The sequence below is a fragment of the Mytilus trossulus genome, chromosome 7 (assembly GCF_036588685.1).
Source record: "Mytilus trossulus isolate FHL-02 chromosome 7, PNRI_Mtr1.1.1.hap1, whole genome shotgun sequence".
In the NCBI taxonomy this organism is placed as follows: domain Eukaryota; kingdom Metazoa; phylum Mollusca; class Bivalvia; order Mytilida; family Mytilidae; genus Mytilus; species Mytilus trossulus.
In genome coordinates this window covers 76,350,795-76,378,787 of record NC_086379.1, presented here as the reverse complement: position 1 = coordinate 76,378,787, position 27,993 = coordinate 76,350,795, and the positions used below count along the sequence as shown (strand labels likewise).

The 27,993-nt window shown below is 30.9% G+C and overlaps 1 protein-coding gene across 1 annotated transcript; it reads left to right on the top strand.

The window, feature by feature from the left end:
- Window positions 1–6: 6 nt before the first annotated feature.
- Window positions 7–27,913, top strand: LOC134725843 (nucleolar RNA helicase 2-like). Its single transcript, XM_063590066.1, has 14 exons — window positions 7–187; window positions 1,699–1,909; window positions 2,248–2,331; window positions 3,419–3,438; window positions 3,821–3,895; window positions 4,450–4,567; window positions 4,761–4,946; window positions 5,935–6,080; window positions 6,296–6,502; window positions 7,082–7,306; window positions 7,654–7,727; window positions 10,289–10,448; window positions 24,188–24,322; window positions 27,190–27,913. The coding sequence occupies exons 1-14, from the start codon at window positions 122–124 to the stop codon at window positions 27,523–27,525; spliced, it is 2,043 nt and encodes a 680-aa protein (XP_063446136.1). The 5' UTR covers window positions 7–121; the 3' UTR covers window positions 27,526–27,913.
- The last annotated feature ends 80 nt before the right edge of the window (window positions 27,914–27,993 follow it).

The following is a 27,993-nucleotide window of genomic DNA, read 5'->3' as shown; positions in this document are numbered from 1 at the left end:
GTTGTTATTATTGCAAGTTTGTGGTCCGGGGTCGAAATCAAACGGACATGTTTTATACACTGTCCTTTTCGACGGAAGCACGTGTATGTAAAGTTGACATCTTTACCACTGACCGTCTATTATGAAATTAACAGAAGAAGAAACTACCACAATGAAAACAGAAACAGTCAAAAAGGAGAAGAAAATCGTAAGCTTTCATAATCTAACCCGAAAGTTAATAATATCCTCGTATTTATGGGGTTTCGTGCTATTAAGTGCATTGTGACGTCACAATTTCCATTTCATAATAATAATTAATATATTTTGTTTATTCAACATACAATGAGATAAACTATAGGTGTGAATTTGACAAACACGGACACATAACAAGAATAGGATATCACAGTTCCCGACACTAAACAATTATGATTTATTTGAAAAAAATTGTCATAATATTTTGATATTTGACCAGATTGTAATAATTAGGTAAATAAATTGAAAACTTATGCAAATGTTTTTTTTAAAATTAAATACTTCGTAATTGAGAAGAATATTGTCATTTTGTTTGTTTCTATTAACTTTTAAAATTTTTGTTACTATAGTAAACATTACAGTAAGCATTTATCGCCTTTTCTAACAAAGTGCTTTGATAATTTTGTTTGTTTTATTTCAACCGGGTTTCTGCCTGATAACAAATGGACAAAAATGGCTGCAGTGATATTGTTTGTCTTAAATTAATGGAGAATACAGGCTTTTTCCCCTGGAGAAAAATTCCAATTTGAAAAAAAATGGCTTAAAATTATTCCCAAAAAGACAATTTTTTTCCAAACAGGGCAGTTTCAGTAGTAATTGTGCATGAATTCACACTGAAAAACACTCATTTAAACAATTTCTGTGCCTAAAATGACTATATGTGCACATTTGATGGTCTATTTATGTATCTTTGCAGTGATATTGTTTGCCTTCAATTTGTGGAGAATATTTTAAAAGGCTTTTTCCCCTGGAGAAGAATCCCAATTTGAAAAAAAATGGCTTAAAATTATTTCCAAAAAGACAACTTTTTTCCCAAACAGTGCAGTCTCAGTAGAAAATGCACATGAAGAATAACTGAAAACACTCATTAAAAAAATTTCATGTTTAAAATGACTGTATGTGTAGATTTGAGGCCTGAGGGTCTTTTTATATATCATCACTGACAAAGTGGGGTCTTGTTTTAAAGCTGGGTATGACTCTTGAAAACGGGTCTGTAAATTGAAGTTTCAGTCAAATTCATGGTTTATTTCAAATTTCCCAATTTGATGAAAATGACGCATATTTTCCCAATAAAAAAGGGTAGAGGTAGTTTTGAAAAAAGCTAACAATATCACTGGGCTGTATTTACACCTCAAAGTTAGTAAATTTTTGTTAGTTTCCATACTTTAACTTTAGTTTGCCTCAACAAAATGTTATGAAACTTATACACAATGCATATTACCACAAAATACAGATTAAGTATGAATTTTGGTGGAGTCAATTTTATTGTTATAGAGATACAAATGGAAAAATTATTGATTATTGCCTATTTTTGGCACTTTAGTAATTCTTCACAAGACAAGTTAAGGTAGTGCTATCACATTTACTAGTTATTATCTCACATGGTTATTATTACAGATTTGTTCAAGAATTCCAAAAGTTATTGACAATTCAGAGATTATTTTGAATTATTATTTATTGTTGTAGAAGGAAAAAACAAAAGTGAAAAAGGAAAAGAAATCAAAGAAAACAGACAAAGCAACCAATGGAGTTGATGAGTCAGCACCATCCAATGACAGCACAGAGGACCAAACAAAAGCTGATGACAGTACAGCAGAGAAGGAATTAACACCTGATGAACAAAATGGTGCATTCAGCAACTTTAACATATCTCAACAGTCCTTAAAGAAACTAAGTGGTAAAATATTTATCTATTCTTTTTTGTATTACACACACATTTTTTCGTTATAAAAGTGACGCAAGGAGTAATTTCTGTACAAACAAACTCTAATTTGAAAACCCCATAACAAAACATTTATCACAGTCAATGTTAATTCAGTGTCTTTTAGGTGAAATTTACCTAATCACCTGACAAAAAAGATGATGGTAGCAGTTATAATCTGTTCAACATGTTTAAGATAATGTATAATATAAGGAATGAGACTAAATTGCCATTTTATAAAGCCATTACATGTGATTACATGTACAACTTTGGATTAAATGAGATAAACATGTAAGATATGTTTTATTTTTCAGAAAGAGGAATAACTTACTTATTTCCTATACAAGCGAAGACATATAACATTGTGTATGAAGGAAAAAATTTGATTGCGCAAGCAAGTAAGTAATCATACTTCACCAAAGAAAAAATATTCATGTCATCGGAATGTTAGTTTAAATTTAACTGTTGACAATTAAAATGAATTTGAACAAGGTGACCAAACACCTGAAGTAGTAGTATTGGCTAAACATGTCATCCAGAATAAACTCCTACATGTGGTAATTAATGGGTGTTGTTGTCTTTATTATCGTCTTATTTAGAATGAATATCAATAACATGAATGAGACATTGGTGAATCTCAGTAAGATGCATTGTAGTAAGCCAAAAAACCCTGACACTAAATAGATATAGAAAGATGTGGTGTGAGTGTCAACGAGATAACTCTCCATCCAAATAACAATTTTTAAAAGTAAACCATTATAGGTCAATGAACGGCGTTCAACACAGAGCCTTGGCTCACACGGAACAACAAGCTATAAAGGGGCCCAAAATAACTAGCGTAAAATCATTCAAACGGGAACACCTAACAGTCACATCTATATAAAAAGCGTGAAACAAGAAACACGTATAAATCACTTAAACAAACGACAACTACTTTTCATCAGATTCCTGACTTTATGTCAGGTGCAAATATTTGCAGCGGGATTGAACGTTTTAATGGTACCAAACCTTCTTCCTTTTCTGAAACAATAGTATAACATCACAACATAGAAAAACACATTATAAAATATCAAAAGCATGAAAATATGAATAGGAATCACCATAAATAGTACAACTGACCACCTGACTACATTGTATTGAACATACAAATAAACAAAGACAAACAACAATAAACTATAAAGGAATCAGATAGCCTCTTAGTAAAGGCACAATTGTTGTTGGGTTAAACAAGTCTTTTCATATTTTTTTTCATATTTACCTGTAACCACATTAATAATGTATTAATTATAGCAACAAAAAAGACTAGATAGGAATTAGATCACTTGGTTGCATTATTTTTTTCATTATTTCACAAATTTTTATAGCTGACTAGCAGACTACATATTAGACTTGAATATTTTAGTCTAAAAACCTGTGACCTATGTTATCCTTGACCCAAATGTGGATTAAACGTTATTTAAAGAAGAACTTTTATTTCTTTTTTAGGGACTGGAACTGGCAAAACTGTAAGTCTTAGTTTTTTTACGCCTGTTCTGGACGTATGATGGTATACTGTTGTATGTCCATAGGCAACACAATATCTCAAAACACTTAAACCATGAAACTTTGGTGAATTAATTATATCTTTTAGCTTGCTTTTGTGTTTTTTTTTACAAATTTTGGATTTTAAGTTTTTGTGTATTGTGTTGTTGGGTTTTTTTTATTTAAAAAAAGGGGGATCTTCCAGTGTTCGGACAAAAAGTGGGGTGATATTCCAGTTTTCAGAAAATGCTTTGAGTATTTATCATGAAACTTATTAAAATCTATTAAGATCATTGAGTGGTACCCACAATTTTAATTTATTTTGTAAATACAAGGGGGAAAATAATTATATTATTTGTGTTTCAGCTATCTTTTGCTCTGCCATTGGTGGAGATCCTACAGAAATGTGAAAAAACAAAGAAAACAGCTAGGGCACCAAAGGTAAGACAAATGTTCTTCTATTCTCAACTACGATATCAGTTATTAGGGCGATAAAGGTAGGAAAAATGTTTTTCTGTAAGAATAGTATCTCAGTTACGATATCAGTTATTAGAGCGATAAAGGTAGGAAAAATATTGGAATCCTATCTCAGTTATGATATCAGTTATTAGGAAAAGGAATCATGTATTTGCCATATTACAATAAATGAATCAAATCATAATTTCTGTTAAATTCTATCTAAAACAAGACACCAAATTTGCAACTGCTCAGAACTTCATCAGTTTTAAACTAGGACAAGTGTGAGAGGAATTGATTCATTTGCCATTAAGAACAGGAATGGTGGACAATTAATTTTAATTCCTTGAAAAATTATGATAATGTTTTCAGTCATGCAGCCTTTTTTTAAGTGGAAGGAGGGACATGATAGGCAAGACGTGCTGACATCATATTTAAATGGCTTATTGTCCATCTGTAGACATAATGATTTATGTTAGGTAATTGATTAATATTGCAATCACCTAGTTTTATTCTTGTAAATTGAATTTCTATTGTAGGTTTTGGTAATGGCCCCTACTAGAGAGTTAGCTAAACAAGTCTGTGAAGATTTTTCTTCTGTTAGTACAAATCTATCAGCATTCTGCATATACGGGGGCTCACCCTATGCACCACAAGGTAAGAAATTGAAACTGGTAGGGATTTAGGTAGAAAAATGGAACTGTGAATCACAATAGTTAACATGTTAATGTTTTTTATTAAGATAACTACTGATTGCTTAACAAAAATGAATATTAAAGATTAAGTCAGTTTTGATATGTCCCTTTGATGGTGTCTCAAAATAAAAATGAATAATGAATTTACGTTTCAGAATATGCCCTGAGAACTGGAATTGATATTCTGGTTGGGACACCTGGTAGAATATATGACCATATAGAAAGAGGAAATCTTGATCTAACTAAATTACAACATGTAGTGTTAGATGAAGTGGACCAGATGTTAGATATGGGTTTTGCTGATATGGTCGACAGTATATTACAGCATGCCTATGGGGAAGGTGAGATGTTTATAATATGGTAGGCAGTATACCATATAGCATGTTATTTTAGCAGGTGTAAAATATCACAATTTTCATTGAAAAAGATATACAAAATATTTTGCCGGTTATAATTTTGGCAGATTCAAACTTTTATCAATACTTTGCATGTGCACTTTTAAATTCACAATATTTTGACGATTTTGTTCTATCCGCGAAAATTTACACCCTGCGAAAATAAGCCGCTATACAGTATTGCAGCATGCCAGTGACTTAAAACTTGTCCTACTGTCCACTAAACATAGAGAGTGAATGGGTGCTCCTGTGTACTGGAGACACACCTATGTTATTAATTAATTTATTTTTTTAATGGAAAAGGAAAAAAAAGATATATGTACATCAATCAACACTGTCTGTTCGTCTGTCTGTCCCTCTTCAGGTTAAATTTTTTGAAACTTAGTGCACATGTTCCTTTATATGATATGATCTTTCTAATTTTAATGTCAAATTAAGAGATTTTCACAGTCCATTGAATGTAGAAGATGATATTGCGGATGGGGCATCCATGTACTTGGGACACATTCTTGTTGATTCTGTTCTTTTCTTATTGATTCTGTTCTTTAACTTTAGTTTGCCTTAACCAAACATAATGAAACTAATACCTAATGCTTATTACCACAAAACAAAGAACAATTTCAAATTAATGTGGTGTCACTTAAACATTTCTAGAGTTATGCCCCTGTACAATGGAAAAATTGCTGATTTTTCTTTTCTATTCTCTTATTGAAGTAAGCCTCAAGTTTAACCAAATGTTATGAAATTTTATACACAATGCTTATTACCACAAAATACACAAAAAAACAGATTGAGTTTGAATTTTAGTCGTGTCTCTTACTATTTTAGAATTACCTCCCTTGACAAATGGAAAAATTGCTGAATTATTTGTTTGCATTCTCCAACTTAAGTTTTCCATAACCAAATTTTATGAAACTTATTCATGTAATTTTAGGGATAGAGAAGAAACCACAGACCCTTCTTTTTTCTGCTACCTTGCCGCCATGGGTTCAACAGACTGGCAAAAAATATTTTGGAAACAATGTTGAAAAAATTGTTCTTGTTGGCAGTATGGAAAATCGTACAAGTAAAAATGTGGAGGTAAGATAGATTAAATTAAGTAGGAGTATATAGTTAATTGTTTTAAGTTTGTCAATTTATCTACAGTTTTTAGAAAAATACACTTATTGATAGAATTTAAGTTGGAAGTGTTTGTCATTATTGAAATTCAAAATAATTGAATGTTCTTTATCTATGTAAAACAAAATAATAATGATTGTTTAGGTTTTCATATATTTTTTGTATTTTTTTTCCAGCATTTAGCCATTAAATGTAGTTACTTTGATAGAGCATCAACCATTGGAGATGTTATTAAAGTTTACAGTGGTAACCATGGACGAACAATGGTCTTCTGTCAGACCAAACGTGATGCTGATGAGTTAGCAGTTAGTCCATCTATCAAACAGGACTGTGAAGTATTACATGGAGATATTCCACAGATGAAAAGAGAAAGAGTACTCAAGGTAGTGTATATCACCATGCAATCTTCATCATCTACTGTTAATTCAGAAATTATTGTGATAGAGTTGTTATAGAAATAATTTAAACTTAAACATTCTAAATTTTATTTGAAAAAAAAAAATTGCATTTTAGTCTTAAACCACAAAATCACAAAAATAAATGTACACAATAATTTCTGAATTAGCAGTTAATAATGAATTGAATTTTGAATTCTTACATAAGTAACACGATGATATAATACACAATGATAATTGTAACTATGACAGTTACAATAGTGAATACAGTGATTGACCCAGGCCAAGCAGAGTTGGAGAACTAGCTTTTAAAATTATGTGAAAATGGACAAAAACAGAAATAGACCCCTTTCTTTCAAATTATTATACAAGCCTTCTTTGTCCCCTTCAAAAGTTACTATATCTCCTGAATATAGATTAAGAATGCTTTTCCTGATTTAAAGTGGAAAGAACATTTGCAGACTGAGAGGATAAGGCAGAATTTTTGAACAAATTGGCACAAAAGATTCCTCAAATTTAATCTGTTTATTATATTAGTTGTCTTAAAAGTTCATTTTGTTTTTGTAGAGTTTCCGAGAAGGTAAATGTAAAGTATTGATATCTACTGATGTAGCAGCCAGAGGGTTAGACATCCCAGAAATTGACTTAGTAATACAATGTAGTCCACCAAAAGACGTAGAGTCTTACATTCACAGATCTGGTAGAACTGGACGAGCAGGACGATCAGGAATTTGTCTGTGTTTCTATAAACCTCAGGAGGAATATGATATACAAACAGTAGAAAGGAGAGCTGTAAGTTTATATAATATATTTACAATGAATGAAAGTTTGTCTTCATTTCAGAATTATCCCCCTACTGCAGGGAGTATGGTAAACGTGTCCTTAAATACATTAAGAATGTTATCTATGAAGTTTGATTGACAAATGATGTGTTGTTTGTCCTATTGTACTACTATTTTGATGCCACAGTATTTACTGCAGTTATTAGACTTTCACTATTATTTTTATGGTAGTTATATTGCACCTTGTGGATGCAAATTCTCTTAGACTGTTTCAAAGATAACTTTCAGACTTTGTATATAAGAAATTGGACTATTGTACCACCATTGTTCTATGAATATTTTATTAATGCTTTACAGAATATAAAGTTTAAGAAGATAGGAGGACCAACAACAGAAGACATTATAAAAGCCTCAGCAGCTGATGCAGCAAAGTAATATTATATTAAATATTTTATAGAACACCATCCCTGCCTTATTAGAAGTAACTTCTATGAAAATGATGCACAAATTTAGAAATTGTGAGTGGCTGTATTTGCCCTGCACATGTTTGATATTAACTTGGTAACTCTTTAACTGCTTCGTTAAATAATGTCTTGGGGATCATGAGATCAATCCATGGCCATAAATTCAATTAAATTAAACTAATGCTCTATAATTTTTATCTCATGCTTTGAAGGTGAGAAAGCGTTCAGAGTGAGTACCAGGAGTTACAATTAAAATAATGTGCGTAGGATTGACAAGTGTGTTCCTCACTAGGGAATCTGTTGTAAAATTGCATGATAAGAATTTTGCAGTCCTTGTTATTCAAGTAAAAAGCAAAATATGATCTTAATATATTATTGTTTTCGTGCATTTTAAAGTAAAATTGGAATTGACCAATGAAAAACAATCAACTAATCTTCCACCATTCAGTTAAAGTCACCAATGATTGTAAAAGAGTTTTTGGAAAGATTAGAACTTGTTCTAAATCTTTACTTAGGCACCACCCTACCTAACAACAGGACAGGTTAGCTGCTGTTACTAAATGTATTCACACTAAAATATAGTTCCCTATAGTTCTCATGTATGCGCACATAATACACAAATAAACTGAAAAAAAACTGGGTATATTATTGGAGCAGTTCATTCAAGAATGTATGTCATTAAGGGCATACAATACAGTTTTGATTCTGTATTTACAAGTTCATAAAAATTTGCATATAGGCTATTTTTTATCTGATTAAATCAAATATGTTATAAAAAATATACCTTCATGTGCTACTTTTTGAGTAAAATGAGGTCGAAATTTTGTATATTTGCTCAAAATTCAGATTTGTGGCCGTAATTTCTTTTTCGAAAGAAAGACATAACTTTTTTGTTATAAAAGATAAACACAAATTGTTTTTTGTTAAGTAATCGGTAATTTTTGAATTTTATAAGTATCATAAAAAAATATGCAATTTTTTATTTAAGAATTGAATGCTTCTTTTTGTAAATTTATTGGGTGGTAAAAGCGTTGACCGAAGTACATTTTGTATGAAGCGCGGAAGCGCTTCATTCTAAAAATGTACGCACGGTCAACGCTTTTACAACCCTATAAAGTTTCAAAAAGAAAAATTCAATACTTATAATTACATTTTTTTAGCTAAAATCATGAAAACACTAATTTTATCCAGTTTTATTTAATTCATCTGTGCACTTTTTTGTGTGACCTCGTGTCATCATGCATGATAAATGTTATTGTCTGATGCAATTGATTACGGAATAACATGTTAGCCAATCAGAATAACGTATTATAATGAAACTTACATCTAATGTAATTATTCAGAAATAACTCATATTTATCAAATGTTCATGAATTGAGGAAAAAACGTCATTTTTCACTGCATGTTTATCAAAATTAAAAAAAATCTTCTATTTACAGTTTTATAAAATTTGGGTCACATAATCTCCCTGCAAAATGGAACAAATTGCCGTTTTGAAAAATAGGGGTCCATGAACTCGTTTTCAAATTAAATCAGTTTGAATGACAAAAATCAGTCGAAAAATGCATCTTTTCCCGATATGTTACAGTTTGACGTCGCGAAAATAACATTTTACGTTAGCAACGTCATTACCTCCCCTGTAACTGTATCGTATGCCCTTAAGGTGTGTTGATGTGCAGGCTTTTTTAAAAACATTTGGTTAGGTAAGTGGGTATTGATTCAACTAGTATGATTGACAACTGCCATTATCACTAAACAATCAGAGACAAGGTGGACATTTAATTACAATGCCCCACCTCCTAAACTGCCAATCAAATTGACCACATTACCTATCAACCTCAGTCTTACATAATTACAGACCACTACAATATGCATCTAATTCTTAATACACAAGTATTTGACCTCATAATTGATTACACAAATGTGTGTATTGTTTGTTTGATATTTTTAAGGATGATAGATTTATTTATTGCCAATTACTTTTGATCTACATTACATAAAGTAATTCTGTAAATTATATCTGAAAGATAAATGATTAATGGATTAACATGATCTAAAAAAAATGAAATATGAATATAAATATGAATATATAAAAGGTTTTTAAGTATGGCCTATAATTTACTTAATAAATTTCCAATAATCATCTGTAATTAATTAACAATTTAGATTAGTTCACTTTTTTTTATCAGGAATTGGCTTGAAACAGTTTTAAAATTTATAAATTTTTAATTATAACAAACCATTGTTTATTAGTTTATTTCCCTCAATCATGTCAATCATTTTGTCTATTTTAGTCATTTGAATTTTCATTTGAAGTAAATATATATTTTTGCAATCAAGAAAGAATCCACATTTCAATAAAATTAGTTTTTTAATTTGTTTACGTTGAAAAATAAAATTGGTTGAAAAATACATCAAAATTTGATCAAAAGGCACTCTAATTTTACAGTCTTTCTAAAGGAAGCATTTACTAATGAATCCAAAACACCACTGACCATGCTATACTAAGTTGATATTGTTAATTATAGGTCATTAGAACTGGTTGATGATGAAACATTACAGTACTTCAGAGAGTCAGCACAAGCCTTGGTGGAAGAGAGAGGAGCAGTAGATGCTGTTGCCGCAGCCTTAGCTGTTATATCAGGAAGCACAAAAATTGTACCAAGATCATTATTATCTTCAAAAGAGGTTAGTACACCACGTTTGTTTGTATACAATGTTGTAGATCAAGGAGATGGGAGTGTGATTACTGGGGATTTGTTGTATTTTTCATGGTTGGAGAAAATAATGTCTCTTTAAGGGTATTTAATTTCTTTGTCTCGTACATATAATACGTTTTCCTAAAATTCAATACGGTTATGCCAAATACAACTAAGTTATTCCTGAGGTCAACTAAGTTATTCATGAAATCCAGAAATATTGGTATCCCAAGAACACGTATGAATCCACAGTTTTTGGTCAATATGACCACATTTCTCTCAATTTAAAAAAACCAACATTTCTTACCTTAATAATGTTGGTGTAATGGTTCCAGGATGTCATTTTACAGAAAATTTCTTTGATGCTTGTCTACCATGTGAAATACCATTATATTTACTTACATTTCTTTAAATAGATTTGGTAGAAATCATTCAAGAGACCATTTAAGGGAAGGAAATTTGTTTATGACCCAGCTTTTTTATACCCCACCTATGTTAGTATAGGGGCATTACGTTTTCTGGTCTGTGCATCCATTCTTCCTCGGTCCTGCTTCAGGTTAAAAGTTTTGGGACAAGGTAGGTGTTGATGAAGTTGAAGTCCAGTCAACTTGAAACTTTGTACAAATGTTCCCTATGATATGACCTTTCAAATTTTAATGCCAAATTCAGTTTTGATCCTTATTTTATGGTCCACTAAACATAGAAAATAATAGTGTGGTTTCTTAACTTCCCATATAGCATTTATATCTAAACTTAAGTTCTGTAAACAATAAATTGATGTTCTACTTTCTAGAAATATAAAATGAAGCATACAGTTTTTCTGTCTTATGGCCTTTCTTTACATTCTGCAATTGGTGTTCTTCGGAAACAAAGCTTCTTTAGATAAAGCCATCTTTAGAACTTCTGTTGATATATATTCCATTTACTTATGGTAAATTCAGCAATGTATATACATATTATTGTGTTACTTGGTGTGTAAGTTCAGCAATATATACATATTATTGTGTTATTTGGTGTGTAAGTTTTCTGATTTTTTTTCATATTTTCCTTGATACTTAGTCAATTTTCAGCTGGATATGAGAAATTCTAATGCAATTAGTTTGTAACGATAATTTTCATTGGACGTTGATAAATATTTTGAGGGGTTAGATTCCACGTTCTACCAGTCCGTAACTAAGAAAGCCACCATTTTGAATTCTGGGATATGTAATTTCTCAAAAAATAAAAAAGATATTCACATTTTAAGCCTCAAAATCTTTTAGTCTATATTGAAACCATTCTGAAGCGTACGAAAAGTAAAAATATGTTTAGAATTCATGTTTGACATCCAGAGTAAACACATGACGTCACATTGTTTAGATGCTAAAGACAATGCAACAGTTTCGCGGGCTTTTTCATTTATGCCATTTTTTAAGCCAAAATATTTATTTAATGACATTTATTTTAATATGTGGCATTAGAATGGAGATAACTGTATTGTATTTTAAGCTTGGCCTTCGTAAAACTTGATTTTACTGTCGCAAATATCCGTTTACCTATCTCCGCTCCGCGTCGCTAGGTAAACTCAATTTGCGACAGTAAAATCTACGTTTTACGAAGGCCAAGCTTAAAATACAATACAGTTATCTCCTAATTTCGATTCACATTGTTTGGATACATTGGATTAAAATAGTACCAATTGAAAAAAAAAATGAAAATCTATGAAAGGTTTATAGAAAATTTTTATGGGAGTGATGTCACTTTGAAAATAAAAACTATGTAGAAAATTGCATTCCTGTAGAGCTTGATGAATTCAATAAAAATTATTGGAGAAATCAAAACCCTTATGTGGCCTTCATGATAGTTGTCAATTTTCCAGATTATATCACTACTTTTGATAGTAAACATGGTGTGCTTTGAGAACACCATTCTATTTATACTACCAATTATCCCAAAATTATCGATGAAACATTGATTTACAAAATGATGTGTATGTTTATAACCATATTTGTCAGGAAAATTACATAAATTGTGCATATTGCTTGAATCTAGTATCTATTCATTAAATGGCTACAGATGCGCATTAGTTTCTCCATAGGCGGTAATGGTAACATTTTCTTCTGTTGCTCAGTCCATATCGTTAACTTGGATATGTGTGATGGCTCAGGGTACGAAGTGAGATTACTTTTTCCGTAAATTAGCAAACCCCGAGTATCCTTTTGTGATGCGGCTCCACATGGTAAATAATCCCATTTTTAACACAATATTAGTTCTTTGAAAATTGAATACTTTAAACACATTTAATAGCTCCATAGACTTACACATTTATTCTGTGTTCCCCTACTTTCTAGATTAACTCAAACGGTTAAGCTCAGTCACTTGTTTATCATAGAAAAGTGTCAAATATCACTACACAGAGAATTTTTGTTTACACGTGACTATTGAGTTCCTTATTTCAAGGCGCATTAGGGATGTTGTCCCAAATAGCAATGATATATTTCAAATAGGGGTTATCTTCCTTTATACACAATTGTAGTTGAATATACCATACCTCCCATGCCTAATACAATTCAATGTTTAATTTAAGTTACCACTGCAAAATGAATGCAATATTTACCTGTTATAGAGGGCTCACAGGCACTTTAATATTTATATTACAATTAAAAGTTTGTGCTAATAAGATTTTTTGTGGATGTTCCAGCCTTGATTATTTACGCTACAATTTTTGTGTCCAATTATTACACTTTTTGGCTTCTTGTTCCTTACAGTTTATTCTCTTGTAGAAACTTAAACATTTTACAATGGTGATTATTTAAGGTAGATTGTGTGTTGATTATTTTGATAAATTCTTCAGATGTTGTGATTTTAAAACTTTCATGAAAAAATCAGAAAACTATCCTGGTAGAGTTAAATTTCGTTTATCAAATTTATGGTTTACTTTTACAAATTGTGACTTAGATGGAGTTGACCTTTTATATATATCTTTTTGATTTTATATATTGTTGGGTTCTTTACCTGAATATCTCCTTTTTATGGAATTAAATAACGAGTTATCTTTTTCATGTCAAAATCTTTCCATGTCAGCCATTCTGACATTGTCTGACATAACATATTTAAACAAGAGTTGTCTCTCTTATTGTGATCAAATATATTTTATTGGATGTCTAAAAATTTCTTAGTAAAGATATCAAGGGAAAAAACTTTTTCAGAGTCTCTCTGTAAATTGACATTTTATGAAAAAATCTGCTTTGATGCTATGAGAAACAATTTGCATTGATATAAAAAGTATGTACAAGCTATTAGTTAAAGACAGTCACATGAACAGGAAGAAATTAATTTAAATTTGAACCAATTAGGGAACCATATATATGTCTACAAATGTGGAAAATAGTCTGCACAGAAAACATATGATGGGTTCCTGTTGGCTTTTTTCTGATCCTTCAAATTTTCTGTTTGCTTATACTCTGAGTTACAAATTTAGGTATGCTAAGCAGGATAATTTGTCCATTCTTTTGTGGATTTTATATGAAAATCTGATGCTTTAGTTCACACGGATTCGTAAGTTAATACCATAAAAATGCAAGGTTTTTGTGTTTGATGGTAAGAACATTATATTTTGATTATGGTTTTTATTTATTATAAAATGTTACCCCAAATAATATTTTTATTGGATTGCATCATTTCAAAATCTGATTAACTCAATTCTTCATATGTGTAATTTGCAATTCTTTGTTTGATTTTCCATAAAATAAGCCAGTTGTCCAGTTAAATATGTTTAGGTGAAAAGTCTAGGGCTTTTAGATCTACAAACTAAAGCATTACTTTTGTAAAATAAGGTTTACATTCAGTGGTTAAGAAATTATTCAGAGTTTGAAATTTCTCCAGCAGTTTTTAACTTTTAACTTTAGAAATTGAAGGTCCACCTGTGGAAAAAAAAGTTCATGGACCTCTGACTGACATAATTGTGAAGCACAGGTAGGGACAGTGTGTCACAATAAAAAAGGTCATTTGCCCTGACTTGAACATAAAGTCAATGATGTAGTAAAATATTGTAGGTCAATGAAATTCTTTTAAAACTCAAAATTAACCTACATATGAGTTTATGTTCTCAGGACCATATCTAATTCATCACAAGGAAGTAACAAGACATCATACCAAAATAATTCAGTTACAAGAAAAGTGTTTGTAAATCATTCAAATATTTTACTTTTAAAATTACAACTGTTGACTGTTGAAACACTATTTGGAGAACTATGAAAGAAATTTACTGTTAAAACATATTTTACTTTTTTGATAGTTTTTTTTGTGGAGGTTTCAATAATTCTTTCTACATATATACTCTCTTTATTATAGCTTTTTATGGGTAGAAAATTGCAAGATCTATTCTTTAGCTAAATAACAAGCAATTTTGATTCATTTTTAATATAGTCTGATTGAGATCAAGCTGGTTGACATTGAAAAGACTATTCATGCAAGTAAACAGTTTTTTTGGCATTGTCAAGAACAGTATGTTGACAAAACATAAGTACAAGCCTATTGCTGTGATCTACTGATAATATACAGAAATCATAGATTAAACCCCCTGTGTTGGCCAATCGCCAAGTGTGAACAATGGCACGTAGGCAAAATTCTTCAGTGATCAATGTCATAACCTAAACATTTAAAAAAATATATATAAATAGACCTTTAGCAAGATTTAATTATTTTATGAAATGCACAGTTGGCAGCCTTTTGTTATTTGTAATGATACTGTTAGCATTACATTTAGAATATTAGTCTAAGCATTTTAAAATTCAAAATATTCATAGTTTAAAGTATTTTGTTTGTTTTTCGTTAGCTGAACAATTTTAATACCTTTTTGTAATTGTTTATCTTTTTAATCTATATTATAATTACAGCATGTCAAGGGAAACAGAATCAATAGCATATCATACATTGGTGAATAATGCTATAAAAAATATTTCTATTTATATATATACAGAAGGTAACAATATGTCCTATTTAAAAATGTTGGACACAGCAATTTTGTAATTCCCAAACAGAATTACTTTGAACTACTATCTACATATTTTTTTTAAAGATTTTATTTACTATTGATCCAATTGCCATATACAATGTATAATATAATTATATCTGGATATTTGTATTTTATATAACCTAAACAGATCTGTATTTATTAGTCCCTACTGATGAAGTCAAAGGAGACTTTAGGTTTGCACTCGGTCTGCCTGTATGTCAATCCGTCAGTCCACACTTTTTTCTTCATGCTTGTTTTCCTATAGAAAAAAACATCCTATAATCAGTCCAATAGAATCTATTTCAGTGAGGTGTTAGGGACAACATCAAAAGTTCAATGTAGGATAAAAAACTTAATTCACATAGTTTTTTCACTGACCCCCACACCCCCTTCTTAACTTAATTTGGGAAAAATTGATTTACCAATAGGGATATATGTAAAAATCGATTTCAGATATACAAAACTTGCAGAACTTTAACCCCCCCAAACTATTTGATTTAAGTTTTTTATCCTACATCGATCTTTAGGTCTTTGGGGATTTGTTTTGGTTGTTGGTTGTAGATTGATATTGCATCATTGTTTTACAAATTTGAGTCAATATAATGGCTATCTTACAAAACAAATTTATAGATACACCCTATTTTCAGTGTCTTTCAGTGGCTTGAAATGGCTTTTCAATAATATTTATATGCTATAAAAAAAATTCAGTCCAAAAAATTAAGAATGGGGTCCTGGTATGTGTCTAAGAGCTTGAAACAAGTATAAAGATCAAAATGTTCGGCTAAAGGCATATATTATCAAACCATTGCGGTATCAGAGAAGGCAATTACCCTCTCACATACTTGATTCGCATAGGATTATTTCAATAAAAAAAGATCATTAGGTTTAAAGTATAAATGCATTGTGAAAACAAATATTTCATCAATAAAATTCATGTCAGATATTCTCATTAATATTTTTTCATATTGGATATAAATTTTTCAAAGTCTGATGCAGACATTTTGTAGTCAAAGCATTTCAATTGAGGTACTACACAGGCGTCAAAAGGCGTCATTATGAAGGAAAGGGTTACTAAGGTTTACCTTTGCCTGTGCATCTGCATGTCTCAAAATGCTTTCCATTCTCTAAGCTTATGTTTTCCTCAATTAAATGTAATAAAACTCAAACACAATGATGATTGCCACAAAACTAAGATCAAGTACAAATTTGGGTACAATCACTTTAACTTGTGTAATCTCCCTATATAAAATTGTACAGGGCACCATAAGAGTGGTGAAGGGGGGTCCTTGCACGAAAAAAACCTGAAATAAGACATAATTTCACGTTGAACGTGAAATAATTTCTGTAATGAATGTTGCACGAAAAATAAATACTTTTATGACTGAGTCACTGTCATCTTTTATGTATTAACTCTTTGTTTTACTTGATATTCCTGATTTAGTATACACATTTATGATATAATTGGTTTACAGCTTTGAAAAAAGTATTTCTTGACGATCCCTGCCTAGTGTTTGAATTTTATTTGAAAAATACAGAGCACTCTAAATAAGACTTTGAAAATCACGATGCAAGTAAAATTAAATAAGCAGAACACGTTGAATGAGGCACCCATCTTGCATGACTGAACGTCAAATAAAAAAGTAAAAACATGTTGAATGTGAAATAAAAAATGGCAATCAAGTTGCATGAAAATAATCCTTTACCACCCTCCACCATCTGTGTCCCATGGACACAATCCCAACTTATTATTATTTTTGTCTTAACTTTATAAAAACTGGAATAAACAGAAACTTAAATATTAAAAATTACCTTTTAGATATAGCCAAATTATATTAAATTATTACAGAAATGAAATTTGATGTCAGTTCAGTTGTGCTACTGTAGTTACCAACTTGTTCAGAGATTTGGTTGTGGGTTCAGCTGAAAACTAATTTGTATAAAAGATTTTCATATAAATGCAGGAACAGAATAACAATCAACTATAAATAGAAATAAACAAAGCTAACCAGATCAATCAGACAATAATAATAAGGAAGCCTTTTGATATTCATAGAACTTTGTTCTTAGCATACAGATCATATCATCACCATTTTTTTCCCTCTTGAAGTGCAAATATTAATGTACATATATTATATCAGAAGAAATTTCCTCATACTAAAAATATGGTATTATAAAGTAGCATCAGTTGCATCAAATATAGACTTACTTGACTTATTTTCAGGAAACTGGAATATCTTTTTATAGTTCATCTATAATTAAACTGGGAGAAAGCATAGTCTATAAATATAGAATTATATTTGTTATTATGCGCCATGTGTTGGTAAATTCCCTTATAGTTATTTTTACTAGACAAATTTCCTATTTATTTATATAAAACAATAAATATGTCTGAACACCCACATTGTTCTATATATAGAAAATATTTTGCGTTTGTTAAGTTCTTTTGTAATTGTAACATGACCTCAGAACAGTTGACTAATGCATGGTGTGAATGAATCTTTTCATTATTCTACAACAAATCTTACGTATTTGTATTTTTGGACTGAATTGATGAACTAGATTTTAGTTTATATAAAGAATGTATATAAATAGAATCTGATCAAAGTTGACAAAATTCTTTTTGAATTGAAATAGATACTGATGTTGAATGACATTTAGGAAAAATAGTTACTGTAAATTACTGTAATTAACATCAAGCAGGAATTCTGACAGCCTCTTGTTCAAAATGCAACAATGTATATTCTTTTGTTTGAAGCATAATCATTAAGGTCTGCTCTGTACTTTGCAATGACCAAAGATTTTAGTTCAAAACCAGCACTTGATAGAGAACAATATAATTTATATAGGAAAATATTTTACATTTTCACACCAAATATGGTAAAATTCCAAAACTTCATTGTATGTTACACATGTTAAAAAACTATTTAAGTATAAAAATGAGGAAAAATAATATACCAAAAATATAAAAGTAGTTGTGGAGACTTGATTTTATCTCAGACAGCTCAAATGAGAAGTGAGCATTCACTAGCTTGACTTTGAAATCTTTCATTTTAGACATGAAGGGATATACTTGATCAGTTTATTTATAGATGTAAAAACTGAAGAAAATCAAGATGTTTTCCTGAAAAACTTGTACAGAAATATTTTTATGAGAAAAATTTGGAAATATTAAGTGCAATAGGGATTGTCACTACAAGATAATAGATTGTTTGCTCTAGATGACTTTACTACATCATCATGTAATTTTGAAGAATGAGTCAACTTAGTTAAACCAAATATAGTATAAACAGGTCTTTCTGTATATGATTAGTAACTATTCCATAATGTCAGAGGTAGCCACTACAGTGAATTAAAATAGCATATGAAATTAAAGAAACTACAGGGCATGTTGAAAAGGGTCAGAGACAGACGTTATAGTGTACCTACCCCTCAAAGAGTTTTTGCAAGGGTTCTTTCTTATACGTGCAGAGAGCAGGGGGACATTTGCTTATAGGTCCCCATTCCAACAGGATATGGCAGCTTTTTTAACTTACAGCAAAACGGATACCATATAACAATGGTCTAAATGTTTGACAGGGAATAGTCTATAAACCAGGTAATCCAAGAGGTCATATGTAGAAGAGGTGTCGGATTTGTATGAAATGTCTAGTTTTTGATCAAGATTGAAATTGAATAATAATTGCTCTGCTTTGAGAAAACAATTTGAGTTGGGTTTATATTTCTACACATGAAAGGAGCCTTGTAAGTGGAACATTATGAATTACACTCGAAATTGTTTCTAATAAATCAATTTAGAACTAAATAAAGTCTGGACAATCTAGAGCCTAACAAATTGTATAGACATGTAATGTCTGGATAATCTAGACTTTGACAAATTGTAAAATGACTCTCATTCATTGTTTAGGACTGTATGTTACTGTCTAGATGTCTTTGGTTATTTTTGTTGTTTAATTGCTGAGGGGCATAAATGGAGGGTATCTGCACGGAAGAACACAAAATAAAATTGCCATTTCACAATGAACGAACAATTAAAAATTTCTTGCATGTTGATCTTTTTACTGATTTCATGAAACACAGTGAATAATGAATATTTTTCATGGCTGCAAAAAAATAATCCTTTACCACCCTCGTTGACATACTGGTAAATCATTATCTCATTATATTTATATAAATGTCTAATTCAGTTTTATCAGGCCAATTACAAACAAAATATTAGAAATATATACATGTATTTAAATTAAACTTCTTGATATTGAATTTCTATTTATTCAAGTAATTTTTTTTTTTTGCATTGTCATGAGTTTTTTGTTGACAAAACATCAATACAATCCAGTTCATATTGTTTACTATATGATTGTTTGACAATATGATAAAAGGTATCTATGATACATACACTGATAGCTAAGCTAAAAATACTCAAAATAATTGATCTTCAGTTCTTGACCTTTTTTATGTCCTTGGCATTCTATATTGGGTACTTGTTTTGGTTTGTAAGTTTTCTTAATTTGCTGCTAACATTATTATTCTCCATTAATATGGGTACACTCAGTACAGGTATACACTGATCCCCTTATTTCTTAGTAAATTTCAACAATTCGAAAATATCTACATGACCAAAAAATGTTTAAACTTGATTGTATTAAATATTGTGAATGATTTTCAATGATTTCACTGTTATTGATTCTGAATGGTTCCTTTATAACTTTCGGAAAATATGGTTTATTATGTGGATTCTAGATTATACAAAGAGAACCACTGAACCAAAGAGGGTACAAAATTACAGAAATTTTATGTCTAAGTCTTGACTACAAAATACAGGTCAACTTCCATAATTTGTTTTAGTTTGATATTCTGCTATTTTCATGTATCTTTTTTGTCCAAAAAAAACCCTATTTATTTAGTGTCCAGAAGATACAGACAGAAATTTTGATGATGGCTTGTAGCAACACTAAGAATCACTTCTGTCGTCTGCTAGCTTTGTAGTCTGCTAACCTTGCAGCCTGTCGTCTGCTTTGTTGTAGGTGTCCATATCACTCTTTGTTAAACTGCAACTCCCTGACAACAGCTTTTCAGAATTCTACCAGACTTGCACTGACTCTTCTACAGGACAATAGAATGTGTACCTGCTATTTAAATTTTAATGATTTTAGGGTTTACCCATACCAAAACATGGACTTTGACACTTCTTAGTGATTCACAACTTGACAGTATTCATGCACAGATTCTTGGGGCATGACTTTCTGCCCTGCTGTTTTAATTTTTGATGAGTTTCTCATTCTAAAACATGGATTTGGCCATTTTTGCGTTTATATACTCGGGTAATTGTAGATTGTGGGCCATACATTTCTACTTTTGAAGACTCATATTTTTTAACCACAAGATTTAGGTCAAGTTCTATTTTTTGCCTACTTTTTCATTTGCCATTCTGGAGACTGACCTTTATTTTCTGAAAAATTATCCTTGGACTATTTATTATACAGAAAACTGATGAATCAAATGAACTGAATTTTAATTTGTTATTGACCATCAAATACATCTCAAGAAATTTTGGAATGGTGCTGAAGCTTTGAATGTTCAATAATTTGTTTTGATATAATTTGAGGCTTCCAGATGATCTTTAGGGAACTGCTGTAGTTGTAATTATTATTGACCATTTAGTACAGGTCATGTTGGTAATAATGTCTTTTGATTTGGTTTTTGTTTAATATTTCTGGCTGATAATATAAATATTATAGACACAACTTGAGAAAAAAAATCTTCAATTTAAAATCTGAATAATAAATGTCATTTTTTGTCTATTAACCAACTTTTCACATCATTAAACCATGTCACTCGAAATTTTCTTAAATTTATATAAGAACATTAGCTAGAAATTGTAATGTATTTTTGTCCCGGCTTAAATTTAAAAAAAAAACTGTAAGCTAATGCTTTGTAAAATCAACCAAGCCTGTATTCAGGAAATATAATTCCACAAAATCTAATAAGTCCTCTTATAGGTAAATGTAGATATAACCTAAGTAGGTCAGAACAGGTAAAACTATTTCACAAACAAGATTTTCAGAAAATCGTAGCTGGGACACTCACTGAACAGGGTGACCTTTTGTATGGTCTATTTATAGTTGTCTATCGATTATGAGTAACATTATTATTGACTTATAAACAGACACTTGTTCCATTCCAATAAATTAAGTATTTAATTTGTAACATAATATTATAGTACATTTATGAATTAGTATTAAAAAAATCACAGTTATTTTGAAATTTTACTTTCTTGGATGATTTAGTGGCTTTTAACTTTGGTTCAATCTAAATGCCTATTTAAAAAAAAATTATTGATTCCTTTAGATACATGTTGAATCTACAGTCTGCACTGTTAGCCACTAGTCCGATGCCCCAGACTAGTAAATATTGATTCGGAGTAGTGAAAATTTTCGAAATTTTATATAGTCATATAGGGACAAGTTTTCATATTTAGTGTCCGGACTAGTAGATTAAAATGTTTTTGGTGCAGACTGAATCTAAAGTAAAAAGTCTTGTCAGACTTGGAAATTTTAAAAGTTTGATGTAAGTTTTACACACCACCAGAGGGAGGGACTGTGTCCTGAACAAGGTTGGAATGTCTGATCAGCAATGTCAAGGTCACTAACTTTGTTCACCTATTTGCACCAACACATTCTGCTATAAATGATCAATATAGTGATAACATTACCAAATACAAAATGACCTAATTTTTTAGCATAATTTCTTATACAACATAAAAGTAAAATTTGATAGATTGATGGATTGGTAATTTCTTGAAGCCCAATCTGCTAAAAAAAGCTATATGTGGTGAGATATGCAATACATAGAGTGTAATGAAATATTATCAAGTGTCCACTTAACTTCAAGTCCCTTCTCATAATGATTTGTCTGTCCTTGACCTCTTTATATTGAAATATACAACACAGTGTCGAGACTTGGAAGATTTGAATGCCTTCATATTATTGTTGCCCATTGCCTGAAGGTAGAAAAAAGGAGAACATTTTTTTTTGTCTATCAGATAATAGATTATTAATATCAGGAATAGAAAAAAATTAATGGAAACTTCTATATCCCACATACAAACAAAGAAAATCAATAAGGAAAAACACCTGGTCTTGATAAATTGTACAGGGTTATTGAAGCATTTAAGTTTGTGTACTTTAGAAAAAATGTATGGCAACTAATTCAAGAACCAACTTTATTTCTCATTCTGTTAATTTGATTTCTTATTTCTAAAAATAGCTTTAGTTGGTCGGCAGAGCTGGATACTAATTACATTTTACTTCATATTCAAAGTTAATGCATGATAAGGTAAAATTAAAGTTGGAATGTTATTTAATTCCATGGAGACATAAAAACAACCACTGTTTATTGTGTGTAGATAATGTTGGGTGTATTTATACCTTTACTGGCTCTATGGTTCTGACATTTGTTTAGATAATAATGTCACAACAGATAGTATGCAGAAAGTTTGCTAATCTTGAATAACTCCTTGACCATTGTTTTTATAATGCATGTGGTTTGTGTCCTTGTAATGATTAGAAATTGAAGAAGGTCTGTGCATCATAGTACTAAATGTCCTACTATCTGTCCAAAGAATTTTGTGGTTATTTGATTTGTTGAAGGGTTGTTAGTGAAACCTCTTTGCATTTTCACAATTTAAATGTGTCTATCACAACACACACTCAGAAGCGGATTAAGGGGGGACCAAGGCCCCCCCCTTTTGGGAAAAAATTTGGTTGCTCATATAGGGAATCACTGAAGCGTGACTGGAGCGGGCCCCCTCTTAGGTCAGTCAGTGGGCCCCCACTTATGAAAATTCCTGGATCCGCCACTGACACTAGTCAGAAAAACAAAAAAATAATGAAAACAAACAACCGGGTTTTTTTTTCAGTTTAACTAGCTAGGATATTTGTGACAGTCCATTTTATGGAATTTCACCAATGAAAAATTGGTCTTTAAAACAACAAATAACTGCTAGTAGTAGTTCAGACACCTGATATCTTCACTACTGTATTGTATGATGTTCTTCTCATAAATATGTGCCTTGGTGAATGTGTGGTAGTTGTTAATGTTTGTGTCATTTTGGTCTTTTGTGGATAGTTTTCTCATTGGCAATCATACCACATCTTCTTTTTTATAAGTAGTCAACTAATGTTTCACTAGCCAGTCAACACTTTAGGTTGTGATTTCGAATCCTGCACAGGGCAGGTGCACTCGACTCCAATCTTAAATGACTAGGATTGTCAGTTTTCTTAACAATGGTTGTGGTTCTATCTGGGCAATTGGCTTCTTCCACCAATAAAAACTGACAGCCATGAAAACAGTGTTGAAAGTGGCATTAAAAATCAAAGTGATGCAAGTGTGTCTCAATTGAAGACACAGATTTTCCTAGCTTCACAATTATTAACTGATTCTTAAGATGGGTCTTGATTTACAACATTTGTTTTGCCTTATTTTGAAGAAAAAAACAGGACTACTTAAGTATCACATTTTTCAAAAATTACTTTTGAAAAGCTTAAGCAGATAAAAATTTGTCCATGTAAGGGAAAGATCGGTCATTTTTTGTCCTTTCTTCTCCACAGAAATATATGTAAAAGTTATGATAGTTATGAACATTGTTAGATAAAGATATTATAAAGTCTTTATTTACAAAATAGACTTAAAAGACGTTATTATTACAGAGCTAACAAAATTCCACTTTCTTTCAGGGTTTCACAACATATATATTCACAACAAACATGGAAATGAGAACAATGAGTTATGTTTGGAGGGCATTAGAGAAACAGTTACCAGAGGAAATCAAAGAAAAAGCCATGCGAATGAGATTTTGTAAAGACAAAATGGTAATTATGATCAATTTCTAATGATATTCATGCCTTTGGTAGGCTCAACATTTCTCTTTATTGTCCACAAACTGATTTCAGCTGCTCTTGTATGTGATCTTAACTATCTAAAAATAATTTGTGTGTTGTGAAAATCTCCTTATTACCCAATTACCAATTGCAAACAAAGTAGATTGCATTATTATTATATTCATTATTAAATAAATTTTCAATTTCTCCTCTGACAGGATATATGCCAATTGAAATATTTTGTAATGGATAGAAATGTTTTATGTAATAATCGTCATACTGGCGTCTAACATTTATAGGTGTTTCTATCCCAAATAAACCAACAATTGAGAACATGATGCATAGATCATGGACTTCTAGCAGAAGGTTAAAAATTTGATATTGGACATTTTCCTGTCCTATATCCTTTGGTATAGGATTTTGGTATATAGCAACCACTTTAGCATGGGAGTACAACATCACTAGAAAATGCCAGTGAAAATCAAATACATTTTGAAAGAATATTACCTGGGTATTATATTGATATTATCCTGGCCTTATATTGCATATTTTACTTATTCTTGTCACACAGGGAAAAAGATAGAAAATCAATGGTAAATGTGGGATATATTTTAGTGATTAGAGAAGTTCATGAATAATATTTTTAACAAGATTTACAAAGTAAAAAATCAATTTTAATAAACAGTTCAACGAAAACAGATAAAAGAAAAATGTGTTATCATAATCCAAATAAAAGATAGTAATTACATAATGTTTGTTTGTATTATTGACAAAACTATGTAGATCTACATTGACTTGGTCTGAACCACTTATCTGAAGAGTTTTATCTGTGTCCTTGTTGGGTCACTAATGTCAAATATGATAGTCCACTTCCTAGTTCAGACACGCTGAAAAAATTCTTTTGTTGTTGCCAACACTCAGTCTTTGTATTTAATATATAAATGAATTATGAGCTTAAACTGGGTGGGGGTGGGGGGGGGGGGGGACTAGATAAGAAAAATGATAAACTATTGGGGAATGCTTAGTTATCTATGTCTCTTCCACAACTATTAAGTTGGGTCTATGATGTGTATGCCCCACTTATAAAGTTGAGAATGGAAATGGGGAACATGTCAAACAAGACAACAATCTGACCAGAGAGCAGAAAAACAGCCATGATTTCCTATGCAATTTTAGATTGAGAGATCCCTTGTTCATTATAAAGTTAACTATTTAAGATATTCAGGGGCGGATCCAGGATTTCAGATTAGGGGGGCGCAAATTTATATTTCGCGGAGCGAGTTGAAAAAAAATTTGAGGTTATTTTATTTTTTTTAATATTCTTCGCAATGTAGGTATTTCGAACTATTGTGAGGTACAGTCAGCAAGAAATTATAGTTTCAAGTAGAAACCAAATAAATCCAACCTGACAACAATCTACAATCACTAGTATCATGGACGGACAGATGTAAAACAATATGTTTCTTTTCCGCGAAAAACCTCTCAGTTATGATGGCAAGGTCTCCTACAAACTTGAAAAAACTTCAACAATCTCCTGACACCAATAACTTATGCACTACATGTAAGAGATTCATTCTGCAACTATGATAGAGTTTATAAAGCTGCAGCCCAAAACAGAAACTGAAGATCATGCGAATATTTTATTTTGTGTCTGTGTTTCTATGCAAACCAATATACACTCAAACACCAGCACTTCTAAAATAATCTATTTATCAATATCAGGTCAAAAATACCTGTCAACCAATCCTTGAAAGACATTGGTGCTGGTAGTTGTGATAAACAGAAAAACAGAAACATCACAAAAATAAAAAGCCCTTATTTCAGATCGTCAATGTGTCTTAGCCATTCAACATGGTTTCAATCACGTGAAATGAAACCGGTTCACTTAACAGCTTAAGAATTACTTTAACACTACATAACACCATCCTTGACAAACTTAATTAGGACCGGATGGAAATGTATTAATGTAAAGAGTTGACAGATAGACGGGCAGATCGACGGAGGCAAAGTGAGACAAGACAGATAACATCAGTTCACATGACCAATATAAGATACTAGAATTAAATTTTGCAAACGAAAATTTCCACTTTTCGCCGTGATTTTCAATTGTTCTTTCATAATATGTTTTTACTTTTTGGATTTTCGGAGGTCGTGCAAGACTTTATATATACTGTGTTCGCCACAAACAACTATAATCAGAATGAGATGACGCGTGATTTCAAAGTTATTTTTATTTTGTGGGGATATCGGCACTGCATGTAATACGGTATACATAATTCGGCACTTCGATTATCAAAGAAATTGATTATAAAAACGGCAAATATAATGTAACAATTGTTTGTACTTTAACTGCTAAAACATTTTCTTTAAAGTATATATAATATTTATAGAACTTGAATAAATCGTAGGTCAGTTGATTAGTTAACACGTTGATTCTGTTACTAAGTTACTTAGTATAGAAAAACCGGGTTAAACTGACTGTTTTATATATTTTGAATGTTAAGAAGGTATGGTCTCTTCTGATACTGACTAAACATGTTGAAGACAACCCATACTTTGCAAATTTTAGGGGGGGGGCGCACGCCCGCCACGCCCCCGCCTAAATCCGCCCCTGATATTATTTAAATAAGGACTTTAACTCAACATTTTGGGTTCAATGGACATAGAAATCTGAAATATATAAAAGACTAATGCTTTGACCCAGGCTTTGGGGTTCCGTGAACAGATCTGTACTAATAAAAGCTACCTATTGATAGAGACATATTTCTCTAATGTAAGAATAATTAATGAAGGACATGATATTTATCTACTATATTTTACTTTTCATAAAATAATTTTGTGTTTCTTTATTTTTGTAGTCAAGTGTGTTTGATTTACCATCAGAGTTTGAAAGCGAGGTAGCAAATAAATGGACAGATACAAATTTTGACACTTTACAAAAAGCTACGGCACTACCAGAACTTTTAGAATCAGAATCAAGTAACAAAGGATATGGCAATAGCTGGGGAGGTGGTGGTGGTGGTGGTGGTGGAAGAGGAGGAGGGTTTAGAGGTAGAGGATCAAGAGGGGGTGGAGGCTTCGGCAGAGGTTCAAGAGGGGGTGGACGAGGAATGTCTAATGGATTCTCAGCACAGAAAAGGAGAATTGACACTTCAAATGGAGAACCTCAAAATAAAAAAATCAGATTTGATTGATGATAGTCAAATTAATAGAACATGTTGTAATTGTCAAATAAATTATCGTACAACCTACATGTAGAATTATTATGAATTTAAAAAGAAGGTTGAAATGAATAGTGAGAAAATATATTGGGAACAAGTATATAGACATTCTGCAATTTGGGATATTTATTTATTTTTAAAAATTTCAGAATAACGAAGAAATTAAAAGAAGTTTTATTCACACTTTTGAATAATAAATATCAGGACTAAACATAAAATTTGTTTTTGTTGTTATCATGGAAAAGGTTTTAAAGTGCAATTGTTTATTTTGAAGTCAGATAATGGTTTGTTGTAACTAAATTTTTATCAAAATGTTGATATTATATTTATTTACAATATCTAATAAATACATTTCCATTTATCTAGTTTTTATCTGTTTAATCATTATACCTAAAGTAACTATAGACTAGTATGTGCACCTGATCTGCAGGTAACCATCCG

Excerpts from the sequence above, each read along its gene's own strand:
- LOC134725843 (XM_063590066.1), top strand. The coding sequence starts at position 122 with ATGAAATTAACAGAAGAAGAAACTACCACAATGAAAACAGAAACAGTC. Across the intron at positions 188-1,698 it reads TCAAAAAGGAGAAGAAAATC|AAGGAAAAAACAAAAGTGAA; the intron begins GTAAGCTTTCAT and ends TTATTGTTGTAG. Across the intron at positions 7,728-10,288 it reads TCAGCAGCTGATGCAGCAAA|GTCATTAGAACTGGTTGATG; the intron begins GTAATATTATAT and ends TGTTAATTATAG.